Source organism: Plectropomus leopardus, chromosome 23 (genome assembly GCF_026936395.1).
Source record: "Plectropomus leopardus strain MGB_pleo_1.0 chromosome 23, ASM2693639v1, whole genome shotgun sequence".
In the NCBI taxonomy this organism is placed as follows: Eukaryota; Metazoa; Chordata; class Actinopteri; order Perciformes; family Serranidae; genus Plectropomus; species Plectropomus leopardus.
The window spans coordinates 21,252,501-21,278,756 of NC_142198.1; the positions used below are offsets into that span (position 1 = coordinate 21,252,501).

The window sequence follows — 26,256 nt, forward strand, 5'->3', positions numbered from 1 at the left end:
AGTAATATATTGTTCTCTGGGTGTGGCATTGAGTTCAAACTAAGTCTAATAAACTATACGTGACTGAGGAGGGATTATTTTGTACATTTCTATATGTGTATTTTACTGGATACATTGATGCGAGCTGCTGTTGATATTTACCTATGCTTATCTCTCATATTCCTGCAATGACCAAAAAGCACTGCACTTTTCATATATACCAAAAAAATTACTAAAAAAAAGTACTTTTAAACAGAATTACTGCCACAGTTGCGCAGTTTATGTCAAAACCTCATTTTATTATATATATTTATTAGATATTTGTGTTAAATTTACGGGTGTAAATCCTTGAGTTATGGCCTAAAACAAGTAGAAGTTTGTGCCAAATTTGAGGACATTTCCTTAAGGTCATCTTCAGAAATTGTGTTCACAAAAATGAAACTGATTCAAGGTCACAGCTACCTTGACCTTTGACCTATGACTACAAAAATCAAATCAGCTCATTGTTGAGTCCAACTGAATGTTTGTGTCAAATCTGAAGAAATTCCCTCATAGGGTTCGTGAGATATTGCTTTTATAAGAACCAGACGAATGTGAGGTCACCATGACCTTGACCTATGATCAACAAAATCTAATCAACTCATCCTTGAGTCCAAGATGTTTTAATATGTTTAATGTTTAATATGTTTTGACATACTGTGTTCACAAATACACGGCGGATGCATGGTCACAGTAACAGTGACCTTTGACTGGATAAGAAGGTCATGTAATGTCAATGTGACCTATGACCACCAAAATCTAAATAGTTCATCCTTGAGTCTTCTCGGATATTTATGCAAAATTTGAAAAAAATCCCTCTAGGTGTTGTTGACTTATCGTGTTCAACAGAATGAGACAGACAGGGTAACAGTGACCTTGACCTTTGACCTATGACCACCAAATTTTAATCAGTTCATCCTTGATCCACTTGATGTTTGTGCCATATGTTTGGCAGGTTCTATTAAAACAAAGCAAATATCCTATTTTTGGTGTGTAAAAGCAAAGCGTCATTTTGTCCTTGTGTCTTTTCCAATGTGTCCAGTTTTTTATCTGCCTTGTTTTCTGAATATTTATTGAACTTGGTTGAAATTAATTTATTGAAGGTAAATAGTTGAAAGTTGAGGTCTGAATAATCTACAGCGGACCGCAATTAACAAAAATAATAATGCTGAGTGACATTTTTACACGAGAGAGGAGTGAATTAGATGTAGTTGAATCTCTGAGACTCAACAGAAACACCGAGCGAAGCGCTAAAACAACATCACGCTGAAAAGTGGAATAACAACACGGCTGTCATTTGCTTTGCTTGGCACGAAAGCGAGCCTCTTTAGCCGTCCGCAGGCGACATGCTTTACGACAGCGTTCGTTCCCTCGTAGCAGCATCCTCAATCAGCGAGCAGCAGAAACGGAGAAGAGGGAGCTTTAAATAAAAAAAGCTCTGCTGGGTGGAGAGCTCTCTCTCCAGAGCAGAGCTGCAGCCAGAAACTGAGTTTACGAAGCCAAAAAACCTCAGCGAGCAGTCGGTGATATAATCAGTGAGTCACAGGGAGCGATCAGCAACGCCATTAGCACTCACACTTGATGTCTTTTTCAGCTCGATTAGTTCAGCGCAGAAAAGCTGGTGTTTGTTTTTCTCAGATTTTTTGATTTTCAAGGCAGATTCATACATATATACAGAAAGTCTGAAATGTAACGCAGCTCAGAAGGTTCTGGAGGGTTTAATTTAAACCTCAGACGCCCTGAAAACCTCAACGTCACATTTTTTGGTGATTTTTTTCTGTTTACTTATATTATACAGCAGGGATATTTAAATGTTCCTTGTCGCAGAAGCCCCATAGATTTTTCTCCAATTTTCCTACTTTTCTAAGATTAAGGAAATCTATAGGGTTGAAGGACATATTTAGGATTGAGGACATTTCTCAAAATTTCAAACGTTTCTAGGATTTTAGGAAGCTGGTAGGATTTCAGGACATTTCTCGGATTTTAGGACATATCTCCGATTTTAGTACATTTCTCAAATTAAAGATGTTTTTATGATTTCAGAATTTTTTGAAATTACGACATTTCTAGGATTTTAGGTCATTTTTTGGATTTTAGTAAGTTTCTGGGATTTTAGGACATTTTTTTGATTTTAGTATGTTTCTGGGATTTTAGGACATTTTTTGGATTTTAGTAAGTTTCTTGGATGTTAGGATATTTTTTAAAATTTCAGATATTTCCAGGATTTTATAATATTTCTCAAATTTTAGGATATTTCTTGAATTTTAGGACATTTCTCATATTTTCAAATGTTTCCAGGATTTTAGGATATTTCTCATATTTTAGGATGTTTCTAGGAATTTAGGACATTTCTCAGATTTTAGGACATATCTAGGATTTTAGGTCATTTTAGGGATCTAGGATTTTAAGCCGTCTGTAGGATTTTAGGCCATTTCTAGGATTTTAGAACATTTCTCAGATTTTAGGACACACCCACAATTTTAGGACATTTCTAGGATTTTAGGACATTTCTAGGATTTTAGGATGTTTCTAGGATCCCACAGGCTGTAAAGTGAGTATCACCGGCTTCTTTTTAATGTGGAAATGTTTGAGTTGAGGGCAGCAAATGTACAACTTCATTTTCCAGCTGCAGCACCGACTTTCACGGACATGATACCGACAGCACAGTCCCCAGAATTATTACCAAATCATAAATATAGGAAAACAGGCTGATATTGCTTATTTACACAAATCATTATTCAGACTAAGTCAAAGTAAACTACAGTGTGTGTGTTCATGGTAATAAAGGAGCATTTCACCCAGTGCAACAATGACAGTGACACTGAAATGACTGAGTTTATAATAATATAATCTGTATTAATCGACTTTTCTGTCTCTGATTCATATCGCTGCTGCAGTGATTCAGCACACACTGTGCGACAGACGACAGCGTTTTCTCACCTTCCTGTCGACGACACACAGCTGCTCTGCAGGTAAATAGTGGAAAGGAAACAGGAATCTGTAGTTGAAGTTTCCCTCTCCGCCCAGAGAGCGATAGTGGACGTCCGTCTTCTGCTTGTTGTGCTCGTGTCCGTCCAGCCAGCTGAGAGTTTCACAATAAAACACATTATACACACATTATTATAAATGTTATTATTTAGTGGCTATAATGAGATAACTGTTCAAATTAAAGAGAAATAAAAATGTGACGACTGACGCCTTCATGATTCATTTACCTTTTAACGTAGATGTCGCTCATCTTCTCCCCGCTGAGGCTGACGTCGTCCAGGATGACGTCACTGGTGTTCCAGATGATGCAACGCAGGAAAAACCTGAACAACAAAAAAAAATATTGATGAACTTAATGATGTGCTGATCACCACTGTTTGTTTACTGGTTTCTAACTCTCTGTCATTACTTTGTTAGTGAGAAAGTTACGGAATAACTGACCGACCAATTAACCGATGGATCGTAAGACTTCCCAGTTTCTGGACTGACTGATTAATCTATTGACTGACAGATCGACAGATTTATGGTCAACTGACTTATTAACAGACGCACTGATTGACCTCTTGACATCTTAATTAGAGCCCGACAAATACTGGATTTCAAACAATACCAAATGCATTTTTCCCTCAGTCAAAGCTAAAAGCGAGATACTGCATTTATGAGAATTTAATGTCACTATCAATCACTTCATTGTTACCATCCCTAATGGTCCAAAATGACATCAGTGCACTGAAACGGTTAAGTTCATTAAGAATTTGAAATGAAATCTGCGAAATCTTTCTGCGTAAAGTTTGGTTAAAAATAAACTTTTCATATTTAAGCTGATACAAATATATTTAATGTAATGGGACAATATTGTCTGATAAAACCAAATAACCAAATAATTTCTACACTGATTGATTGATTGATTGACTCATTGACCGTCCTTCTGACAGTTTGACTGTCTGTCCGAAGGACGGACTGCAGGATCAACGGATTAATTGATTGATTTCGGTGTGTCAGGGACAGAAACGGATCTCTGATTTAATTTTAAACCAAAGTTTACACACACAGAGTGTACTAATGTGTGTGTCTGTGTGTGTGTGTGTGTGTGTGTGTGTGTGTGTGTGTGTTTGTACCTCTTGGCCTTTCGTGGTGTGACGTTGAACGGGGGTCCAGGCGGTCCCAGAGACTTCGGGAACAGGTCCACCCACATCATCAGACGGCCCTGGCAGAAGAAATAAAAAGTTAGAAACAGAATGAAAAGAAGCTAAACGCTGGCAGCAGCATCGAGTGTGTGTGTGTGTGTGTGTGTGTGTGTGTGTGTGTGTGTGTGTGTGTGTGAAGAGTGTGTGTGTGTGTGTTACCTGCTCGATTTCGGGCTGCAGCGGGCTGTACAGCGGTCTGGTCTCCACGTGTTCAGGTACGAACCCCATTTTCCTCAAGATTAGGAGGGACAGTCGCTCTTTAATCGGGCCGAGGTGATGCTTGGACATGTTTTTGTCCTCTGAAAACACACACACACACACACACACACACACACACACACACACACACACACACAAAGCAAACGGGGGTTTAAGTTTAGGTCACTGCAGTGTTTAAAGCTCTCTGAGTGGAGAATGGAAACACAGAATACTGGGTGGACTGGGAGGAGAGCGGCTCACACAGGAATTATTCATTATTCTCACACACACACACACACACACACACACACACACACACACACACACACTAATACACTCTGAGCCGTTCACTGGTCTCTGCATCATGAATGAATGGGGAAAATCTGTGTTGCTTCCAAACAAAACTGAAATATCAAATTAACGTCAAAAAGTTTATGACGGTAAACTGAGAGTCACCTCGAGGAGGAGGAGAGGAGGTGGAGAGGAGGAGGAGGAGAGGAGAGGAGAGGAGGAGGAGAGGAGAGGAGACAAAGGAGGAGGAAAGGAGACAAAGGAGAGGAGACAAGAGAGGAGATGACACAAAGGAGGAGAGGAGAGGAGAAAAAGTAGAGGAGCTGAAGGAGGATAGGAGCAAAAGGAGGAGAGGAGACTAAGGAGGAGAGGAGATGATACAAAGGAGGAGAGGAGACAAAGGAGAAAAGAAGAGAGGACAAAGAAGGAGAGGAGACATAGGAGGAGATGAGACAAATGAAGGGGAGGAGATAGCAGAGGAAAGGAGACAAAGAAGGAGAGGTGACAGAAAAAAAGAAAGAAGAATTAAAAATGGAGAGAAAGGTGAGGACGGAGGAACAAAACGGAAACAAAAACATAAAGAAAGGAGAGATGTAAAAAAAAAATCAGAGGTAGGAGAGGAAGAGGAGCGCGGCCTCTCGGCCAATTAGCAACCGCTTTTGACGGACAGCAGGCTGACGCACGGTAACCGCGGCAACTGTGGAAAGAGAGCGGCGGCGGCGCTCCTCGCTAACCGAGAGACGACCACGATGTTGACGTTGGCTTGTGCACACGCACACACACACACACACACACACACACACACACACACACACACACACACAGTTGTACCATAAATCACCAAAACGACAACCATGACCTTGCATCGCACCAGCCACGGAACATATGTGTGGGTTCAGTGTGTGTGTGTGTGTGTGTGTGTGTGTGCGTGTGTGTGTGTTTGTGTGTGCGTCAGGGTGAAAGTGAATCTTGAATATTTATCTCATCGCTCGGCTCTTCAGGTGGTCCCGCGGTTTCACTCCTTTCCCTCCCTCCATCCTCCCTTCCTCCCCCAAAATCCTCTCCTCCCAAATTCCATAGTTTCAGTAGCAGAGGAGGAGACGGAGGAGAGGAAGGATGGAGAGAGAGAGAGACATGGAGAGAAGATGGAGTTAAAATGGGAGAAGTGAGGGAGGGAAGAAAGAAAGAAAGAAAGAAAGACGGTAAGAAATGGATGAAGGAAGGAGCAAAGAGGACAGACGCAGGTAAGAAAGGTGGTAAAAAAGGAAGAAAAGAGGACAAAAGGATGGAAGAAAAAAGAGAGGAGAGATAGGAGGAAGAAAGAAAATAGGAGGAACGAGGGATGCAAGAGAGATGAAAGAAAAAGAAAAGATAAAGGCAGACGGAAAGAAAGAAAGAAAAGATAAGGAAGAAGGTAAGAAAGAAAGGAAGAAAAGAAGAAAAGATAAGAAAAAAGGAAGGGAAGAAAGAAAAAGATAAGCAATGAAGAAGGTAAGGAAGAAAGAAAGGAGGGAGGGAAGAAAAGAGATAAGAACTAAAGAATGGAAAAACAAAAGGAAGAAAGAAAGAATGAAAGAAAAGAAAGAAAGACAGAATGGGGGAGGGATAGAGAAAAGAGATAAAAAAGGAAATAAAGGAAGAATGGAATAATGGAAGGAAGAAAGAAGGAGTGGAGGGAGGGAAATAAGAAAAAGGAAGAAAAAGAAAGGAGGGAGTGATGGAGGGAAAAGAGATAAAAAGGAAAGAAAGAAAAAGAAAGTAAGAAAGAAACTAAGAAAGACAGAAAAATGGAATAAGGGAGGAAAGAAAGAATGATAAAAAGAAAGAAAGAAAAGAAGGGAGAACTCTTTCCTAAAAACATTTGTCTCTGTTTAATTTGTAGATTCATTAAAGCATTTATATATTTATTTGTTTGTTTGTTTGTTTGTTTGTTTATGATGTATCTAATGCGTGTTCGGTATTTGTTGATTTATTTCTGGCTGATTCGTGAGCGTCACTCACCGAGGTCAGCGGCGGTGTACTGGTCTCCTCTGAAGAGGACGAAGTCGTCCTGGTAGACGGGCTTTCGCAGGTTTCGTCGCTCACACACTCTGTGCAGCAGCTGCCTGGGAGTCAGCTGGTGTCGCCACTGGTTCACCCCCGACCTGACGGCCGAGAGACGGGGACAGAGAGCGTGAAGGCCAACCGTGCTCTTTTAAGAAACACATTTGTAATTATTCCTGTTTATTCATCACAATGAAAACCACGAGAAACAATGAGATGGGAAAATAATAATAATAATAAAAAATAAATAAAATTCCATTCTTTGGTCAAAGTAAAAAATAAATACAAAATATTTAAAACAATAGTTTTCAAAAATTCATCGTAGGAACACATGGATAAAAAAATAAATAAAAAAAGGGAAAGTCCACTCACACACAGTACGACTGCGGCAGGCCGCACATGGCTTCGTATTTGGACAGGAAGCGGTTTTCCAGGTCGATCACCGTCTCTCCGATTTTTTCATCTTTGGTCAGCATGTCGTGGTCGTACAGCATCACCCGCAGGTCCTTCTCCAGAGGCAGCGAACAGGTGAGCTCAAACATCCTGCAGGGAAACAGGAAATGGATTATCATACGGATGGTATGATAAATGGTCTTTTTAATTCGATGAAGAAAATACGGCTTAAAAAAATTTAAGAAAAAATTGGCCCAAGTTAAGTTTTCTATAAAAATCATCAAAAAAAAATTGTGAAAGAAAAAAGATATTGCCAGAAATTTTCAATGAAAAAAAGGTTAAAAAAATCAGGGAAGAAAAATTCAATTTTTTAAGTTTTCTATACAAATAGCCAAAAATCTTCAAAAAAGAAAAAAAGGAGAAAAAAAGCCAATTTGTAAATGAAAACATGCTTTTCCAAACCTGTTTTCTTTAAAAATCCCAGTTTTTAAAAGTTTTCTTTACAAATACAAAAAACATGATTTTTCAAAAAGTTTCAGTGATTTTCACTTGTCTCATGACTTTTCCAGGCGTCAAAAATGTGCCTGTTAAACTTTTCCAGGTTTTCCATGACTGTGGGAACCCGTGAATGCACAAACCGAGAATGAGCAGAGCGGATGGTAATTAGTTCTGACGTGACATGACAAGATGTGAAACTGGTGTCAGAAAAAAAAGCAAAATGAGATCAGATGCTGCTTTCAATATTAAAGACGTAAAAATATGCAAAGTGAGACAGCGGCTCCTGGAGATGATCAGTTCCTCTTTAACTTTATCGGTGTGACGAGCGACATGCAAAGTGTCGTCTGTGTCAAACGTCACATCCATCAAAGGTTTCCAGCAGGACTCTGATCACTGAGAGCAGCTCCCAGTTGGAGCGCTGCCCTCTGCGCTCACTGGGATTGGTGTGTGTGCAGCGCCCCCCACTGGTGTGAAAACAAAAAAGACCAAGGACACAAAGACTTGAGGGGGAAAAGTGATCTGATAGTGACTAATAAAGATAATCCGTCAACCGGTTAGATCCGAGCATGCAGTCGATCTTACAGAGTGATGTCTTTGCGGAAAAGATTGCCCGAGTTTCAATCTGAGTAATGTGTTTGGGCTGGAAAAGAGCAAATCCACCCATCATTTAACATGTTAAATGAGGACGGCCTTGAGTTTTCTGCAGCCCTGTGGCAATTTCTGTTTTCAAAGTCTGCGACTGAAACCACAATTATATATGTGACACAGTTAAAGTTAAAAAATGTAAAACCTCAGACGAGTGAGAAGCCAAAAAGCTGCCAGGTAACAGGTGGTTTTCTTTGAGGCCCCAGACCTTCAGGGCCTTGTGGGGCCGAACCACTGAAGCAGACCATTGACTGAAATGATGAGGGGCTTAAACCAACAGTTTAACACCTGCTCTGAGCCTCTACGTGTATGTTCATAGTGTATATAGCTGAATAAACGTGTTTCTGTTGGTTTTTTTAAATCATTTTGATGAAGTGGAGACTAAAACCACATCACAGTGTCAGTTTTACAAAATGTGGCAGATTTAGGCGGGAAACAAATACTTTACCTCTTCAGCATTTGAGAAATTAAGATGTATGAGAGCAAAACACAAAACCTTGAGTTATCACGTTTAAAGACAAAAACAATAAAAAAAAGAGTGTGACAGAGTAAGACAGGCTGAATTCAAACGACCACTGTGTGAAAGTGACTTTGTGTTTATGTTACATACAAGAAAACCAGAAAAAAATGTTCACATTGTATGTTACTGCAAACCACAGTTAATTTTAGTTACAGTTACTTGCATTTTAATATGTTGCAGACACGTTATAACTTTATGTTTCAAAAATGCTGTGGTTTATGTGTGGTCACCAAAATCACTCAGTTATGGTAAGAAGTGGATCATGTTTTGGCTTTGAATAATTTCGGAGGCACAATCCAAGCAGAAAAAACAGCAATATCTTGATAAAAAATTACTACTTTCCGTGGCACTATCCCTGCTGAAAAATCAGCATGAGTTTCTACTAAACATCCAAGTTTGGAGCCTAAAAAGCAGATTGAAAAACAGTGAAAGGTTGCAGCTAAAAATCCATGTTGAGAGTCTAGAAAGTGAACAGAAACCCGTCGACATGTCACTACGAAACACGCACATTTGGAGCATAAAAAAACAATGAAAACGTGCTGTCTGGAGCCTGAAAAGACCATGTAAACATGCTGATGGGTCGCTACAAAACAAGTATGTTTGAAACCTAAAAGTCAGATGAAAACATTCTGACAGGTTGCTACAAAACACCCACGTTTGGAGCCTAAAAGGCCGATGGAAACATGCTGACAGGTCGCTGCAAACACCTATGTTTGGAGCATGAAAAGATGAAGTAAACATGCTGACAGGTCGCTACGAAACAAGTATCTTTGAAACATGAATCAGATGAAAACATGCTGACAGGACGCTACTAAACATCCATGTTTGGAGCCTAAAAAGCCTTTGGAAAACATCAATGTGTCGCTACTCAACAGCCTCATTTGAAGTCTAAAGAGCTGATGGAAACATACCGACATTTCGCTACAAAACAGCCACGCTGGAGCCTAGAAAGCCAATGGTAACACACAGATGGTCGCTACAAAACACTCACGTCTGGAGCCTGAAAAGCTGATGGAAATATACTGATGGGTTGCTAAAAAATACACCCTTTGGAACCTAAAAAACAGCTGAAAACACAGAGATGATTTGCAAAAAACAACCACTTTTGTTGCTTGTTGGTCTCAAACCGGTCAGCTCATATAATACGTCACTGTAGAAACGTTAACATGATCCGTTTGAAACAAATGTAACAAATCTGTCGTTTGCAGAAACACATAATACCCACATTTTGTTCTGACGCGCTTGGGATTAAATGAAATGTTAGACGGGACATTAGGACCTAAGTTTTATCCCTGAATATGATATTAAAAAGGTCCACAGAGGTTACAGGATAAAAAAAAGATTAATAAAAATGTAATATTCTTTTTTTTTTGCTTCATCAAATATTTCCATATTGCCAACAATCGTCCAAGTGAGATTTGGTAGAGTCCGATACAAACTTTACTGGACTGGACTCTGTCAGTCTGCAGACTTGATGAGCTGTGGATTTGGACAGTCCTCAGCACTCGCAGACTTCCCGGGGAACATGCCTGTTCGGGGAAGTCCGGCCGTTTGGTTTCAGCCAGAGACAGAGACAGAGAGAGCGAGAGCTCAAAATGATGTTACGTACTTTCCAAAGACAGGGTCCAGCGTGCAGGGGATGTAGTTTTCATGGTCGTTGATGGTCTTTTTCCCCAAACTGATCTTCACGTAGGGGTCACACTGAAAACACAAAGCAGGAGATACAATTTCTGTTACACTTCATCTCGTTATTCCATCCTTTATTTTATTTTTTATTGCATTTTAGTACCTCAGAAAAGTTACAAAATAATTGTAATATAACATCCATATTCATCTGTTTTTTTCATTTTAGCGCCCTTATGATTGGGTCTTCCCTCCGTCCCCCTTTCGGTTCGTACCTTCCCGTTGGCGTCTTTTGGCTGCAGTCCGTGAGCCTGGATGATGTAGATTCGGACCAGACACTCCTCGATACCGTTGGGAGGAAGCTTTCTGAACTGTCTGGGCGGAGGGGGGACGGAGGGGTCCTCCGGCAGGGGGTAGATCTTAAACATACCCTGGTTAAAGCGAGAGAGTTTGTGTGGTTTAATGCACATGAGACAGAGTATAATATAATAAAACTTTCAGACTGAGTTCAAATTGGAAAGATGAGCAAATTGAGCATGAAATTTTGTGGCATTACACGATGCAACGTTTTTGTGAGATACAAGAGAACTGTGACATGACTGTGACAGTCATGTCTCCTGGGTGGAAGTCTTGTCTCCTGGCGAAAGTCCTGTCTCCTGGGTAAAACTACTGTCTCTTTGGTGAAAAACCTGTCTCCTACGAGAAAGTCCTGTCTCCTGGGTGAAAGTCAGTGAAGTCCTGTCTCCTGGTTAAGAGTTGGTGAAAGTCTTCTCTACTGGGTCAAAGTTGGAGAATACCCTGTCTTCTAGGTTGTGAATGTCCTGTCTCCTGGGTCAAAGTTGCAAAAGTCCTGTCGCCTGGGTGAAAGACCTATTCACTCAAACTATATGGCGACTTTCTTGAACGCATGAGAGACTCAGATAAAAGCCCTTTCGGGCAGAAAGTTTAATTTTGTGGCCTAATGACGACTTTCTCTAATAATAATTATGGATTATTGACATTTAATGACCTGATAACAGCCAAATCAGCTAACAATATAATGCAGCGTAATTTAATTTATTTACAGTAAATAAAATAAGAAAATGCAGAATGAAATATAATAAAAACAGATAGAAAACAGCCAAATGAAGCTTACACTTGAAGCTTACCTGGACATGATGTAATGTGACTTATCATCGTTACATTTGTGCTGCATAAAACAAGAAGTAGACATTTTTTGATTTACCTTGAACTCTCCCACTACTGAAGGATCTTCTCCTTCATCCTGAGTCTTTCCTCTGTGCAGTTTGAAAGTCTGACAGAAATCCGAAAGACCTTCGAAATCCTCGACCTTCTCTAACTCTCCGTCATACACCTGAGGAAGAGGAGAGGGAAACAGTGACAACATTATTACTTGCGTGTGCACATGAATGAACTTTTTACAACAACGTGGTGTTCAGAACCTTTAAACAGAAACACACACTGGTATTTACGTCAGAGCCATCTTTATTTTTAACAGTCTTTATCAGGTTGCCAACAGAACACACAGACATTATTCTGCATGGCATCATAGTTGAGTATTGGCCCAGTCTAAGTCCACTGGTATTGGATTCAAACTGGAGCCAAAAGCTACTCAACAGTATATTACACTCACGCACTGCAGGGGCGCTGGCATGTGCACATACTGTATTCAGGGCAGGGACGTCTATGTGTCAGAAGCACAAAAAGATTAATTTGTTTTCATTAGTGATGTTTGTCTACATCAGCCACACGCGCACATTCCCTCATTCTTTTCCTATCACGGAAGAACGACGGCCGGTCGCTGAAAAGGCGAGCTGGAAACACTGGTTCACTTCAGCATCGGAGCAACAAAACTAGAAGTCACAAAACTACAGCGCTGTCAAAGGGAGGAGCGGAAACCTATGGAGGCCCATTTCTGCCAATGTGATGAAAAACAAAGATCCTGTAAGTCATTATAATAAAGAAAATTAGAGAAACTCAGTCATTATTCTGCAAAAAAAGTCATTATTTTGAAGAATCTTCTTATATAAGATTATTACGTGTCATTATTTGAGAAGGATTCTCACTTTTTAAAAGGTTTCTCATTGTTTGAAGATACTATGTAATCATTTTGAGAAATCTCATTATATTTAGATACTCATTATTACACTAAGTCATAATTTAGAAATGTTAATATTAATATATGATTTCAAAAACCATTTATCAAATCATTATTTTGACTCATTACTTTTGGGTCTTATTATGAGATCATTAGTCTCATTTATTTGAGAAATCTTCTCATTGTTTTGAAATATTAAGTAATTATTCTGAGAAAGTGTCATGTTATTATGAGAAAGTTGCTCATTATTTTGGCATTTTGAATTCTGGCATTTTTCCATAAGCTCATTAAACTTGTGAACATCCATGATAGAAGAAATGTTAAGTTTACCACATGTTGGATGCTGATTAATCCTCACGTATTTAAACTCTTTTATAAAATTATCATATTGTATTTTTGGTTGTTTATGTGTGTAAATGCACTTTGTATGTGTACTTCTGTTTGCAGACTTGCTTGTCTTGAATTGGCCCTTTGAAATTGAACTGAAAACATAATTTTGCAATGCTGTCGGGGAAAAAAGAATATATCGAGCTGTCATTTCTTCTCTAATCTACAATTTGTGGTCTTTGAAAGTTATGCACAAAACAGAGACACTGGCCTTTCATCCTCCGTCTACTTTGTAATTAAACAAAGAGGTTAGTTATGAGAGAGGAGGAGGAGGAAGATGGGAGGGATGAAGGGCACATGAGCTGAGATTTGGGTGGAGATGGGGTGAAAGGGTTGGAAAAGCAGGGTGAGGATGGAGGGGGAGGAACGGGAGAACAAGCGAGCGATGAGGGGGGATGATGTAAACCAAAGAGAGGTCTGGAAACAGCGGTTCATTTCACTGCTGGAGCACCAAACCCAGTACCAGGGGAGAGGGGAGAGGAGGAGGGAGGAGAGGGAGAGGAGGAGAGGGGAGAGGGAGAGGGAGAGGAGGGAGGAGGAGAGGAGGAGGGAGGGAGGGAGGAGGGAGAGGAGAGGAGGGAGAGGAGGGAGGGGGAGATGAAGAGAGAGGGGAGACGAGGGGAGAGGGGAGAAAGGAGACGAGGAGAGAGGGAGAGGGAGAGAGGAGAGAGGGGAGAGGGGAGAGAGGGGAGAGGGAAGGGGGAGAGGGTTTAGACAAAGCACGAGGAGTTGTAGGGTTGATGTTAGCTGACTTAACATCCTCTTTCTTTCAGTGTCGATACAAATATCCTATAAAACAAAATCCCAAAAATTAGAAAAGAGTGAAAATTGACCGTGTTTGAAGATCAAGGTGTCCTGTTATAAGTTTTGTACATCTTTTTTTAAAATGTTTTTCTATTAATATAAAAACTTGATATCAAAACTATAATTTCAGTTACATTTTTTCAGTATCTGAACGAAGGTCTCCCCTTCAGTTCCTGAAATATGACGTTAAAAAATGGGCAGAAAAAGTGTTTTAGCAGAACAGGTCACCGTGACCTTGACCATTGACCATTCATTCTTGGATGATGTTTGTTTCCCTCAAGGCCCTTTTCGGATTTTGCGTTCAGGAAAATGAGATGGATGCAACATCACAGTGACCTTGACCTTAGAACACCAAAATCTAATTAGCTCATCCTTGAGTCCACTTGAACGTTCAAAATCAACTTTCCTTAAGGTGTTTCCTTAAGGTTAAATTTTGCGAATGCAAGGCCACCATGACCTTGATCTTTGACAAATACAAGTGAAAATTTGTGCCAAATTTTAAAAAAATCCTGCAAGGGATCTTGAGATCTCACGTTTACAAGAACAAGACAGACGACATCACAGTGACCTCCAACTTTGACCTATGACCACCACATTCTCAATAGTTCATCCTTAAGTCCAAGTGGATGTTTGTGCCAAATTTAAAGAAATTCCCTTAAGGCGTTCTTGAGATATTGCGTAGCCGAGAATGGGAGGACGTATGGACAGACAACCAGAAAACGTAATGCCTCCACCAAGAATTACTTTAAAATATACGATTTGTGTAAAGGTGAAGCTGAGGTTGAGCAGGCTCAGAGGTGTGAAAGCCTTGAAGGAAGATGGGATGATGCAAATGAAAGACAAGTCTGGAAACACTGGCTGGACAAATCCCCATCCTCCCGCACCGAACCCAGTACCAGGGGAGAGAGTGAACGGAGGGAGGAGGAGGTGAAGAAGGGACGGAGAGAGGTTAACCAAGACATAATACGGATGGAAACAGCGGCGTCTTTGTGACAGAAGCAAAACAAACCAATTCTACTGTCGAAGAAGAAAAAAGTAGAGGGAGATTGAAGGCAGGGAAGAAGAAGAGAGGTGAAGAAGGGGTGAGAGTGTGGAGGGAGAAGGGTGAGCCAAGGACAGAGAGAGCTCCGGACTTTACTGAAGACAGAGACAGGAGATTGAAAAGGACGCAGGAAGAGACGAGGTGAACTTGAGCAGGTCGATGCAAGAAAACGGGGAAAAGAAAATTGGGTTTCAGGCGATGTGAGACTGGCAGTCAGACTGGAAGTCCACAGCTGTTTACTTTGAACTCTCACATCTTAAGACAATGTGTGTTTAAAGTCGCTATTAAATTCTGCAGGCTGCCAATTTGCAGGGTCAGTATTTAGACTACAATTAATCCCAGAAATGTCCTAAACTCGGAGAAACATCCCAAGAGTCTAGAAACATCCGGAATCACAGATATGTCCTACAAACTTAAAAATGTCCTAAACTCCTTCAGAAACATCCTTAAATCCCAAACACATCCTAAAATCTGAGAAACCTCCTAAAAACCTAGACATTACCTAACAACCAAAAAACATAAGAAATTCTAGAAACATCCAGAAATCCTAGAAATGTCCTACAATCTAGAAAGGCCCTACAAACTAAAAAATGTCCTAAAATCCTAGAAATGTCCTTCAAACTTAAAAACGTCCTAAAATCCAACAGAAATTTCCCAAACTCCCAGAAAAACTCCTAAATTCTGAGAAATGTCCTTAAATCCAAGAAACCTCTTAAATTCCTAGAAACGTCCCAAAATTCTTGAAACATCCTAAAATCCTAGAAATGCCGTAGTAATACCTCCAAACTGAAAAAGGTCCTAAAACCAGACAAAAGTCCTAAAATCCTGAGAAACGTCTAAATATACGAGAAACATGCAAAAATCTGGGAAATTTCAGCATAATGCTAGAAATGTCCTAAAATCATAAAAACATCCTAAAATTCTAGAAACATCTTGGAAAATTGAAAAATTTCCTAGAAAAATCATAAAATCCTACAAAAAGCTCCCAAATCCTAAAAAAGTTCTAAAATTCAAGAACACTCTAAAATCCAATAAATGTACTAATATCCAAGAAATTTCATAAAATCCTAGAAACGTCTTTAAATCCTACAAATGTCCTACAATCCTTTGGTAATCCAAATTTGTTCAGCAGCAAACAGACAAGAAACCTCCGCAGTAACGAGCGCCGTTCACTAAGACCGAAACTGATGAAATAATGAAGCAACTCTTCTTCTGATTTACTTTCTCAGAAAGTTGATTTAGTGGAATAAGTTACTCTTTAAAATCAAGTTCAAAGAGTTAATTTTTTGGATATAAATCGACCTTTTCCAACATTTTTCCTTCAGATTGATAGTTCCTGAAATTACCCTCTGTGCTGGACCGATCTTTGGGCTTTTTTTCGGAGATGTCTCATTTGCTTAACTGGTTTTGATATATTTAGTCATTTCCATAGCTCATTTTCTCGCGGACCTCCACGATGGCGCCAGGCGCGAACGTTAAACTGATGATGCAACCCAAAAGCCTCTGCAGCGGCGGGGAGGAGATGGAAACAGAAACAGAAAGGTGACAGAAAAGGAGGCGACAGCAGCAGAGCCGAGAGGAAAGGTGAGGATTTTAAGAAGAGAGAGTTTACATCGGGTCAAAGCGAGGCTGGAAACTGTGTCTCAGCTGACGGTAGCGACTGTCAAAGGGGGGAAACAGAGGAGGGCGAGGAGAGAGGAGGTGAGAGGAAGGTAAAGGAGGTTGGAAAGGTTGGAAACAGTGGCTCATTTCCTTGTGACAGTAGCAGATCGGACTAAACGGGGCTGTCAAAGGAAAGAAAGGAACAGGAGACGAGAGGAGGGAGGGCATGAATTAAAAAAAGGAGGCGCTGGCACAAAAAGGAGGCGGAGGGGAGGAGTGAAAGTGAGGCGAAGCAGCGGTGGAACCAGCGGCTCACTGGTCATTTCGCGAGTTTCCATCCAACTGTCAAGCGAATTTCGAGAAAAGGTCTTGAAATATCGCAAAAAACCTCAAAGGCGACTTAGAAGTGTTTCCATCTGCAGGGGTGAAAGCTTTTAATAAGCTTCCTGAATGAAAAATACACCCACTTGAAAAATGGAAAGAGCCTTTCAGGGGTCAACGACTGCTGGGCAAGCTGTTATTGTTCTCCATCGTGCCGTTTAGGTTCAGCCGTATTTTAATGTTCAGGGTTCATACACATTTACCAATAAATTTCAATGACTTTTCCATGACTTTGAGGCAAATTAAAGGCCATACTGCCTCTGCAACGACCATCTATACTCCCTAGTGGTCCTTTTTTATTACAATCTGGTATATTTTTTTTAAATGTAAATTATTTAAAAAAAAAAAAAAAAGAATTCAGGACAGGATTAGAACTGAATATTTAAATATAACTCAGGGACTGTTATTTATTTATGAGAGGGGAGGTGGTGGTGCAAAAAGGGGGAGGCATATCAAATAATACTGGCTGTATTTTTTTTTTATTTAACCACAGATTTTAAAAAAAATGTTTTCTTTCTAAAAGAAATTGATAATTATTTTTCTTTTAATGCACTTTTTTAAAAAAAAAAAAAAAAAGGACGTTTTTTTCCTTTAAATTTTTTTAGGATTTTCTTTAAGGATATTTTTCCTTCAAAATTTTTAGGTTATTTTTAAAAGTTAAAACTCTGTTTTTCCAACAGTGTTTGGTATGTCAGAGACGGGCCACAAGCAGAGCATGAATGTCCCTAAAATCCTAGTAACGTCCTAAAATCCTAAAAACGTCCTGACATCCTAGAAACGTCTAAAACACTGAAAACCGTCCCAATACCCTAAAAACATCCCAAAATCCTTAAAACATGTATGAGGCTGCTGTGACTGGCCCCTCGTAATTTTGCAAAAAGCGGCCCCCAAACAATTAACAATCCTAAAATCCTAGAAACGTCCTCAGATCCCAAAAGTCAAAAGTCTTGGAACGTCCTTAAATCCTGGAAACGTGTTTGGGGCCGCTGCGACTGGCCCCTGGCCTCCTGTCATTTTGCAAAAGTGGCCCCCAAGTTTAAGTCATCGTAATATTTTTAGGCTTTTCTCGGTCTTTGTACTGCGTGTACGTGAGGAAACGTGCAGAAAACAAACGGCTCGCAGAAGAGAAGAAATGGACATAAAGGAAACAGAAAGGAAGGGGTTAAAGCTGCTGCGCGGATGTGAAACGGCTTTCAAGGGAGAGGTTAGAGGTCTCATTTAAACGCCATAAAAAGGCCAAATTCTGACATGATTAGTCATTTGTTTGGGCATCAGACGAGAAGACTGACGTGTGCTTTGAGTCCCGGTGGAAGGAAAGGTCGGCGTTTGGGCCGAGAGAATCGGGATAAGGGTTGGACAGAGCGTGGGCGATGGCGGAGGGGCTCCGGGGACGGCGGGTGAACCGTGGCAGACTGCAGGAAAAACGAGACTTAAAGACAGACGACGGCTGACGTGATCCCTCGTTTTCGGGCTCGCCAACATCCATCGGAGAGCGGCCTCTTTTTCTCTGAATCGGTCCCCAGGCGGCGTTCCCGAAGAGAATTCGACACAAATGAGTCATCGGAGTCGTTCGGAAAATGGCGGGAATGTCACGGCGCCGGGCTGCAGGGACGGGGCATGAGAAGAGAGACGGAGGGACGGACGGATGGAGGAGCTGGCAGGACGGCAAAAATGTGATTTAAATGGTGAAGTTTGAAGCATTTTAAGAAAATGGAACAAAGAGCTGCACTGTCTTCATCTCCACGTTTTCTTCTTTTCTTTTCCTTCACGCTGTCTTGAACTTTTGTCAAAGTTTGGGTCCCCCCCTTTCTTTTTGTTTTTTTAGTTTTCTCACCAAACAAAATATAAATTTGGCCCGGCACTTTTTCACAGACGTTTACAGACAGGTTGGAGCGTCAGTCAACTGGACATACTTCTCTGATGCAGACACGGTTGACGATCTCCCCAAAATATCCCCCCGACCCCCTAAAACTGGGTCCACCAGTGAGGGCTGCATTCAAAGACATAACGGAGGTTTTGATTTACCTTCAGCGTGTCGTAGCCTCTCTCCAGGTACGTCCCGTACTTGTTCTTCTGTCCGGTCGAGGCGTAGAATTTACTCCACCAATCCATGAACTCCTCCTCCTGTTGGTCACACATTCAGAGGTCAGAGGTCAATATATACTGTTCAAGGCAAACACTAATCATTTGGGTTTTTTTGGGGATTCATTTATGTGCCTCTTGGCCGTAACACATGTATCGCTGACTGACAAGGAAATGTTATTTGGATTCTGGCTTTTATTGTTTTATCTATTTTATCTAATTTTGTTTTATTACTTTGATGCTTGGTTTATTACTTTATTTTATGATTTATTTAAATATTTATTTATTTCACTACTTTACTATTCTATTTGTTAATTGTTTTATTTATTTATGTGTCTATTTATTTATATATATATATAATGTAATTAATTATTTATATATTTTTGTTAATTTATAATCTTTTATTGTTATTATAATTATTATTGTTATTGTCATTTTTTTCCATTTGTCTGTGTGAATGTGTGAGGGGATTTATTTTTGTGCAGTGATGGACGTGTTTTGATATACATTTGAAATTTCCATTAAAATATTGTTAAGTAAGTAAATAAAAGTAAGTAAAAGCGTCAGAAGATTGAGATAAAAATAATTAAAATGTAATAAAGTCAGACACTATAAATTCCAAAACTTAGGCCATCACCTGTGACATAAATCTAATTTAGATTTTTTCTTATTCATTCATGCATGTAAAATGTGTATTTGTATCAGTTTCTTGTTCTTCTTTAATTGTTTGCGATGGATTAAACTCCATATCTTATTTATTTTCAGCTTACATATCAATCTGTGATTAACAAATCAAACAAAAAACAACAAAAACAAATATAAACTAAGAAAAATCACCTCAAAGGTCGTGTTCTCTCACTAAAACCTCTAAATGGACTCTTCATCATTGATTCTGTTACACATCTTAACTCCTGTTTTGACCTTTGACCTTTAAAACACACGAAAAGCCCCGCGCTGAGTGCTGTTTGCCTCCTGCAGAGCGGCGCACGGCCGGGCTCAGAAAAAACCCGCTTTTCATGATTTTTTCCAATGATCGCACGGCCACGTCGGAGTTGGCCAAGTCACGTCAACACAAGTAAAAACTGCCTCTGGTGGCTCCGCGGCATGAAGGTCACGTATACGGGCGCTCTGAGGCAATGGAAACGGGCAACATCAGGACGGGAGCAGGCGCGCAGAGTGGACAAAACCAACACGGACATCAGAGGAAACATGTTACGGCAAAAAAACGAAAAGAAAATATGAATGTTTATGTATGAATGAAAAGAATCACTGCTGCTTTTCCATTTCTCCTGCACATAAATATTCTGCGGGCACAGAAACATCTTTTCCACGAGTTATATCTTCATTAAATCGAACAAAAAAACAACAGAGGACCAGGACAGGTCATGTTAAACTGAATTTATGTGAAATTTATCGACTCTTTTCAAATGAATCTGTTTTGTCTCGTACTTATTGAGCCTCTTTGATCAGCATCACTGACAGAAAACTCTGACTTCAGCTTGTCTGGGGACCGAGGCTTTGATATTTGCCCTTTTTAGGGTTGGGAGTATAAAATAAGTCACAATAATGATGAATGTTATGAAGTCCACTGTCAAACGCCAAGTTAAGACAAACAAGTCCCAAATCCAATGACCAATGTCCAAAAGGCGTCTTTTAAACGAAGCCATATGTCATCAATGATAAAGGGGTTTTTTTCTATTTATTTGATCTATTTCTCTTTGTTTATTTAACTAAAAATTCAGACTTTGAACAAAAGTTTGCTCTCAGGATGCTCAGAAATACCGGCATGTCATCGGCATCTGCAGATTACAGCTAGAACTCTTTCAAACTTGAGAAAATTGACTTAATTTCTCTCAAAAACATAAGAAACAGTAAAAAGTTAAAGGAAAATTACCTGAAAATAGGATAAGGGGATAAGTAAAACAAACAAACAAAAACAAGAAAATGAACTCAAGAGTCTCCTTGGCAACCACTGTCACTGGTTGCCAAGGAGACTGCCTGTCCTCACGCCAGTTTATGTTTGTTATGTTTTCTTTCTGTAATATAATCACATACTAATCCCATAAATACGTCTTTATTCTCATAATATTACGACTTTTTTCTTGTAAAACTACGACTTTATTCTCATAATATTACAACTTCCTCTCCTAAAATCACGACTTCATTTATGCAATATCACCACTTTATTCTCATAAAATTAAGACTTTTTTTCTTGTAAAGCTCTGACTTTATTCTAGAAAAATTACGATTTTTTTCACGACATGCAGCAAAGATCTGAGGTTGAATCAAACCCACGGCCCCTGCAGGGAGGACGCAGCCTTTGTACGTGGGATGCCGCAGCACCAAGGATTTTTTATGTCCAAATCTACTCTTATTTTTACTTGCATTTCATGAATGTTTGATAACTTATTCATAATTCATAAAAAAATGCAAAAAAGAGGCAATTATTACAGAAAAACACTCTTAACAGCTGAATTAATTGACCTCTCAATAAAATCAAAAAGAGCAATTATGAATGATTTTGACATGATGAAACAAATGTTGCTCCCGTACTCACCCACTGTAACATCTAGAGTCAGCGTTAACAGAAACACAGGAATCAGACTTCAACACACACAGAAACACAGACAACACACACTGAAATAACAGGATTAAAACACGCTTTGAGGAGCTTTTCAACACATTTCATAATACTCATTCTCGTGAAGGGCTTTCAATCCAAAATGAAACTTTGGGAGGAAAAAAGAAATAAATCCCTCTATTACAAAACGACTGCTGGCATCAAAGTAAAGGCCGTTAAAGTCGTACTATTACAGCTGTGAGTCATCGCGAGCGCTCACAATGTCGTTCTGTTTTGGAGGATAAAATATCTTTGTTTTTGAAATGTTGACTGATGGCTTTTTGCGGTTTTGGATGCGAGTCATTTTGATTTATAGGATATGATTTTTTTTGGGGGGGGGTGGTATATAACATCGCTGAGTGAGACCCTGTTATGTGTTTTTATCAAGTACGGAGTTGCCTCATCCATCACGTTCACTAAAAGTCTGTTCACATTGGCAGCACCCCGCGCTCCGTTTTAAAACGTCCGTTTTCTCACAGAAATGAACTCGGCCTGTCTGTCTGTCTGTCCGTGTTGACGGTGGCGCGTTGGCCCAGACGCAGCGAGGAAACAACGACTACAAAGACGGGGAATACCGAGGGGACGGATCAAACTACCAGCCCCTAAAAAAAAAAAACACTCGACCCGTCCCCGCCCTGCAACCTTCAACCCTCCGAGGAGCTCCAAACACTCATGACGCACGGACCGCTTTTTCCTTTGTGCATGTGCGCTACACTCTCAGACACAAAGGAGCCAACTAGAACCATATAGGGTTCTTCCACTTGTTCCCCTTTTGGTTCCTTCTAGAATCTTTTATTTTGGCTTCAGAGGGATCAACCTTGAGGGTAACACCTAGAACCATCTGTGAAAGGTTCAACCAAGAACCCCCTAAGAGAGGTTCAACAGAGATCCCTCAGCGGGGGTTGTATCCAGAACCTTTCCACCCAGCGAGGGTCTAAAGAACCCTTTTGTATTTCAAGGGTTTCTGAAAACATACTCTATAACATATTCAGAGGGGTTTTATTTAGAACCCACCCAGCGGGTTCTACTAAAAATCCTTGCAGCTTCCAAGGGTTTCATCTCGAACCCACCCAGAGGGTTCTATCCAGGACCCTAAAATCCACCAAGAATGTTCTGCCGAGAACCTTTTTATATTACAAGGTTTTCAGAAAACAAAAACAACATTACAAGAGTTTTATCTAGAACCCACCCAGAGGGCTCTACCAAAGACCCATTTATATTCTAGGGTTTCATGTAGAACCCACCCAGAAGGTTCTACTGAGGACCTTTTTATACTCCAAGGGTTTTGGAAAATAAAAAAAACCTTTAATATTCCAAGAGTTTTATTTAGAAACCACCCAGGGTGTTAAGAGTTCTTCAAGGTTCTACCAAAAACCCATTTACATTACAAGGATTTCATCAGAAACACAACCAGGGAGTTCTTTGGAGAACCCATTTATATTCCAAAGGTTTCATCTAGAACCCACTGAGTGGGGCTCTAAAAATGGTAATTTACACCATTACCCAGAAATCTCTCTCCCACTTACTGTGGTTTTAGTTCTTCGTGGAACTCTTTACAAATAAACCTTGAAGATCTCAAAAAAAGGTTCTTCAGAAGCAAATGTTTCTGGGTAAAACTTGAGCCCTTTAGGATGAACATTTGTGGAACCTTTATTTCTAAGAGCGTAGTGGCATAAATGTAGAACAAAAGTGCTCTTATGGCACCGGGCTGATGTGGAATCCCCTTTCTCCTACTTCCCACAGACACAGAGGGAGGGGGAGGAAAACTATGGAATTCCTCATTTTTCCAAAGTGGCAGCATGGCATGGAAAAGGGCAGCACGTGGAGCTTAACTGGGACATGACACACACACACACACACACTCACACACACGGCGTCTGAGGCGTGAAGTGTCTGGTGTGTGTTAATGTGCCCTCTGAGTGGAGCCGGTGCCAAGCACTGATGACAGGGGCGCCAAGAAACCGTGTGTGTCAAGGTGTGTTCGCTCACGACTCCCGATTCAGACAGATTAAGGCCGCCGGGGGAGAGCGCTCCAGACTGCACAAGAGATCGAACACACACACACACACGCGCACACACACACGCAGTGGTCTGTTCAGGGTGTCAGTGTGGTTTGCAGCCTATCATTACGCCCTGCAGGGAAAGCCAGGCTAACCAAACCGAGACTGGCACTGCCAAGAACTCTCCGACTGGATTTACATAAGAGCTGCTTCATAAATGCTTTTTTTTTTGTTGTTTTCTTTGAGGGGAAATCCCTTCCACAGCCGAGTAAGAGGTCAGAGGTCAAAGCAGCGACCCCTTGAAGCTGGAAGAGGCTCCGAAAAAGAAAAAAAATCAGTACATACTCACAGAAAACCGACGGAGCGTTTGTTTGGAGCTTTTTGTTGACGATTTATCAACAGGAAGTTGCTCTCAAATAACTGACGAAGTGCAAATACAGGTGATAATCTGAGACAAGTTCCAGAAAGTTCACTGTACAGCACGGACCCTCAACTTGATTTGCTCAAGGGCCACTTCTGCGAATTAGGAGTTAGGAGGCCAGGGGCCAGTTGCTACAGTCCCATAAACGTTTCTAGGACTTTAGGACATTTCTAGGATTTCTGTGATGATAGTCGCAGCAGCCTTATATATGTTTCTCGGACTTTGGGGAATTTGGGACATTTCTGGGATTAAAGGACGTTTCTAGGTTTTCAAGACATTTCGAGGACTTTAAGACATTTCTCAGATTTTTCTACTTTTCTTCAATTTTAGGACTATTCTAAGATCTTAGGAGTTTTATGACGTTTCAGGAATTTTAGGATGATACCAGGATTAAAGGTCATTTCTAGGATTTAAGGATGTTTTTAGGATTTTAGGACATTTTACTATTTAAGGATGTTTTTAGGATTTAAAGACGTCTCGAGGATTACAAAAAGGTTTAGTATTTTAAAGAGTTTCTAAGACTTCTAGGACATTTTAATTATTTTTCGACCAGTTCAGGTCTAACTGAGGCGTTTACATGAAGAGTAAGTCGACCCCGAGCTGCATTTTTTGGGTGTGTTAGTCTGACTTTGAGAAATTTGACTCAGTGTGATTTCAGTTGGACCAGCATGTTCACATGCATTTTTAAAGTTTTAGTTGGATTAAGACAGTAAGTAAACTTTTTCTAATATCCTGCAAAAATACTGAGCTTGTTGCTTTTAATTACGAACCAAATACTCAACCAACTGATTCCTTTCAATAAAAGGAAAGATCTCCTCTGTTGAGGCGATGGGTTGGATAAAACCTTGCAGATTGTTGGTTCTCAGTGGCACATAGCTGGACGCTCTGGATACTGACTGCTGCGAAAGCTACAAAAAGCTGCATTTCTCAACCACAACTTAAGTGGACTTCTGCTTTGACGCATTCGGTCTAGAAACTTCAGAGGATCCGGCACCTGAACGGAGACACAGCCTCGGTGTTTCAGCACGGTGGTCGAGCTCTTTGAGGAGAATTTCCTGAACCACCGGGCCACTCTGCCGAAAAACCTGCACTGATTTTCCTTGACCCGATTCTGCTTCTCCAAAATAAAGCGGTGGATGTGAAGAATGTGGAGAGCCTGGGATAGATGTTTCAGCAGAGCTGTTTGTGTGTGTTTGTCATTCCCTCCGCTGTGGTTACAAGGCACAGCACCAAACCACAAGTAAAAATCTGTGGCGTTTTCACATAAATAAATGTCTTCTCTGCTATCACTGATTGACATTACACAGTAGTGACTCCATCTATATCCAGTTCCTGAAAGCTTTTCCATTTGGTGTTCTGCATTTATGCCGCCCGGCAGCTCGTTTCGTTGAAAAATTCTTCTGACGTGCAGGAAATGATGCATGCCAGGTTTCTGGCCACTTCGGGGGAAGCTAAAGAAGAGCTGGGCTGTAGCATTAGCAGTGGTAGCCACCAGTAAATCCTGGAGGGATTGCTACTTAAAAACCCACCGAGAAGAAGTTTACTTTTAAAAACGGTATCACTTTGACCAAGAGAATATCCACCAACGTGTGGCTTCCACAAAAATGATGGACTTCAAAGTGAGGACTTGGTGATTTGCAACCCAGCCGCCAGCAAAAATGTTGGCATTGTACTTTTCTGCAAAGATACGTCACAATTTCACGTTATTATGCAGCAGACACGTGAAACTTTACATTTTAACAACACTGTGATAAACATGTGGTCAGGTTTAAGCACAAAAAACACTTAGCTGTGGGTAGGAAATTGTGTTTTGGCTCAAAAACAGTTTTGCAATTACAGTATTGCAGTATTGCAGTATTGTCGCTGTAAAAAACTTTTTGTGCCTAAAAAGCTGAAAGAAACACAGCGATAATTGGGTTTGCGTTAACCCTTAAATTCCAAAAATTGAAATTGCAAATGTGAAATACGCCTAACGGAAACACTTACATTTTGAGTAAACTTCGTTTTATCGCAAAAATAGTTTTACGCTTACACGAGGTGGTATTTCAGGTGATTCAAATCGGATTATTATAAGTTTTGGATCCACAGTTACTCTGTTAAATCGTGGACTTGAATAACACGCCTACGAAACAACCAGTGATACTCTTAATCGATTCTTTTTCAGACTACATAATAGCATTTCTAGATATATATTTAAAAAAAATTAACTCAGAACAGGATAAAGACTGAATATTCAAATATAACTCACGGACGGCTGGTTAAACGGGGAGGAATGTCAAATAATTTTTTAAGCACTGGGGAGGGACTCCTAAATTTGGTTTAGGAGAGGGGCATGCAAATTTAGATGGCTGGATTTTGTTTTTATTTAACTATTTTTTTTTTTTTTTTAAGGAAACATTTTGGTGATTTTTAAAG

General features: G+C 40.2%; 1 protein-coding gene across 5 annotated transcripts in view; it reads right to left on the minus strand.

The window, feature by feature from the left end:
• Positions 1-26,256, minus strand: part of dysf (dysferlin, limb girdle muscular dystrophy 2B (autosomal recessive)) — a 100,152-nt gene that overhangs the window by 13,256 nt on the left and 60,640 nt on the right. For all 5 annotated transcript variants that reach the window (XM_088073871.1, XM_088073872.1, XM_088073869.1 and 2 more), the window contains 10 exons: positions 18,744-18,842; positions 11,630-11,758; positions 10,680-10,835; positions 10,391-10,482; positions 7,098-7,268; positions 6,684-6,826; positions 4,353-4,492; positions 4,125-4,213; positions 3,234-3,329; positions 2,959-3,100 (listed from right to left, as the gene is read on the minus strand). In XM_088073871.1, the coding sequence (XP_087929997.1) occupies positions 2,959-3,100; positions 3,234-3,329; positions 4,125-4,213; positions 4,353-4,492; positions 6,684-6,826; positions 7,098-7,268; positions 10,391-10,482; positions 10,680-10,835; positions 11,630-11,758; positions 18,744-18,842 (1,257 nt within the window). The remainder of the gene's footprint in view (positions 1-2,958; positions 3,101-3,233; positions 3,330-4,124; positions 4,214-4,352; positions 4,493-6,683; positions 6,827-7,097; positions 7,269-10,390; positions 10,483-10,679; positions 10,836-11,629; positions 11,759-18,743; positions 18,843-26,256) is intronic.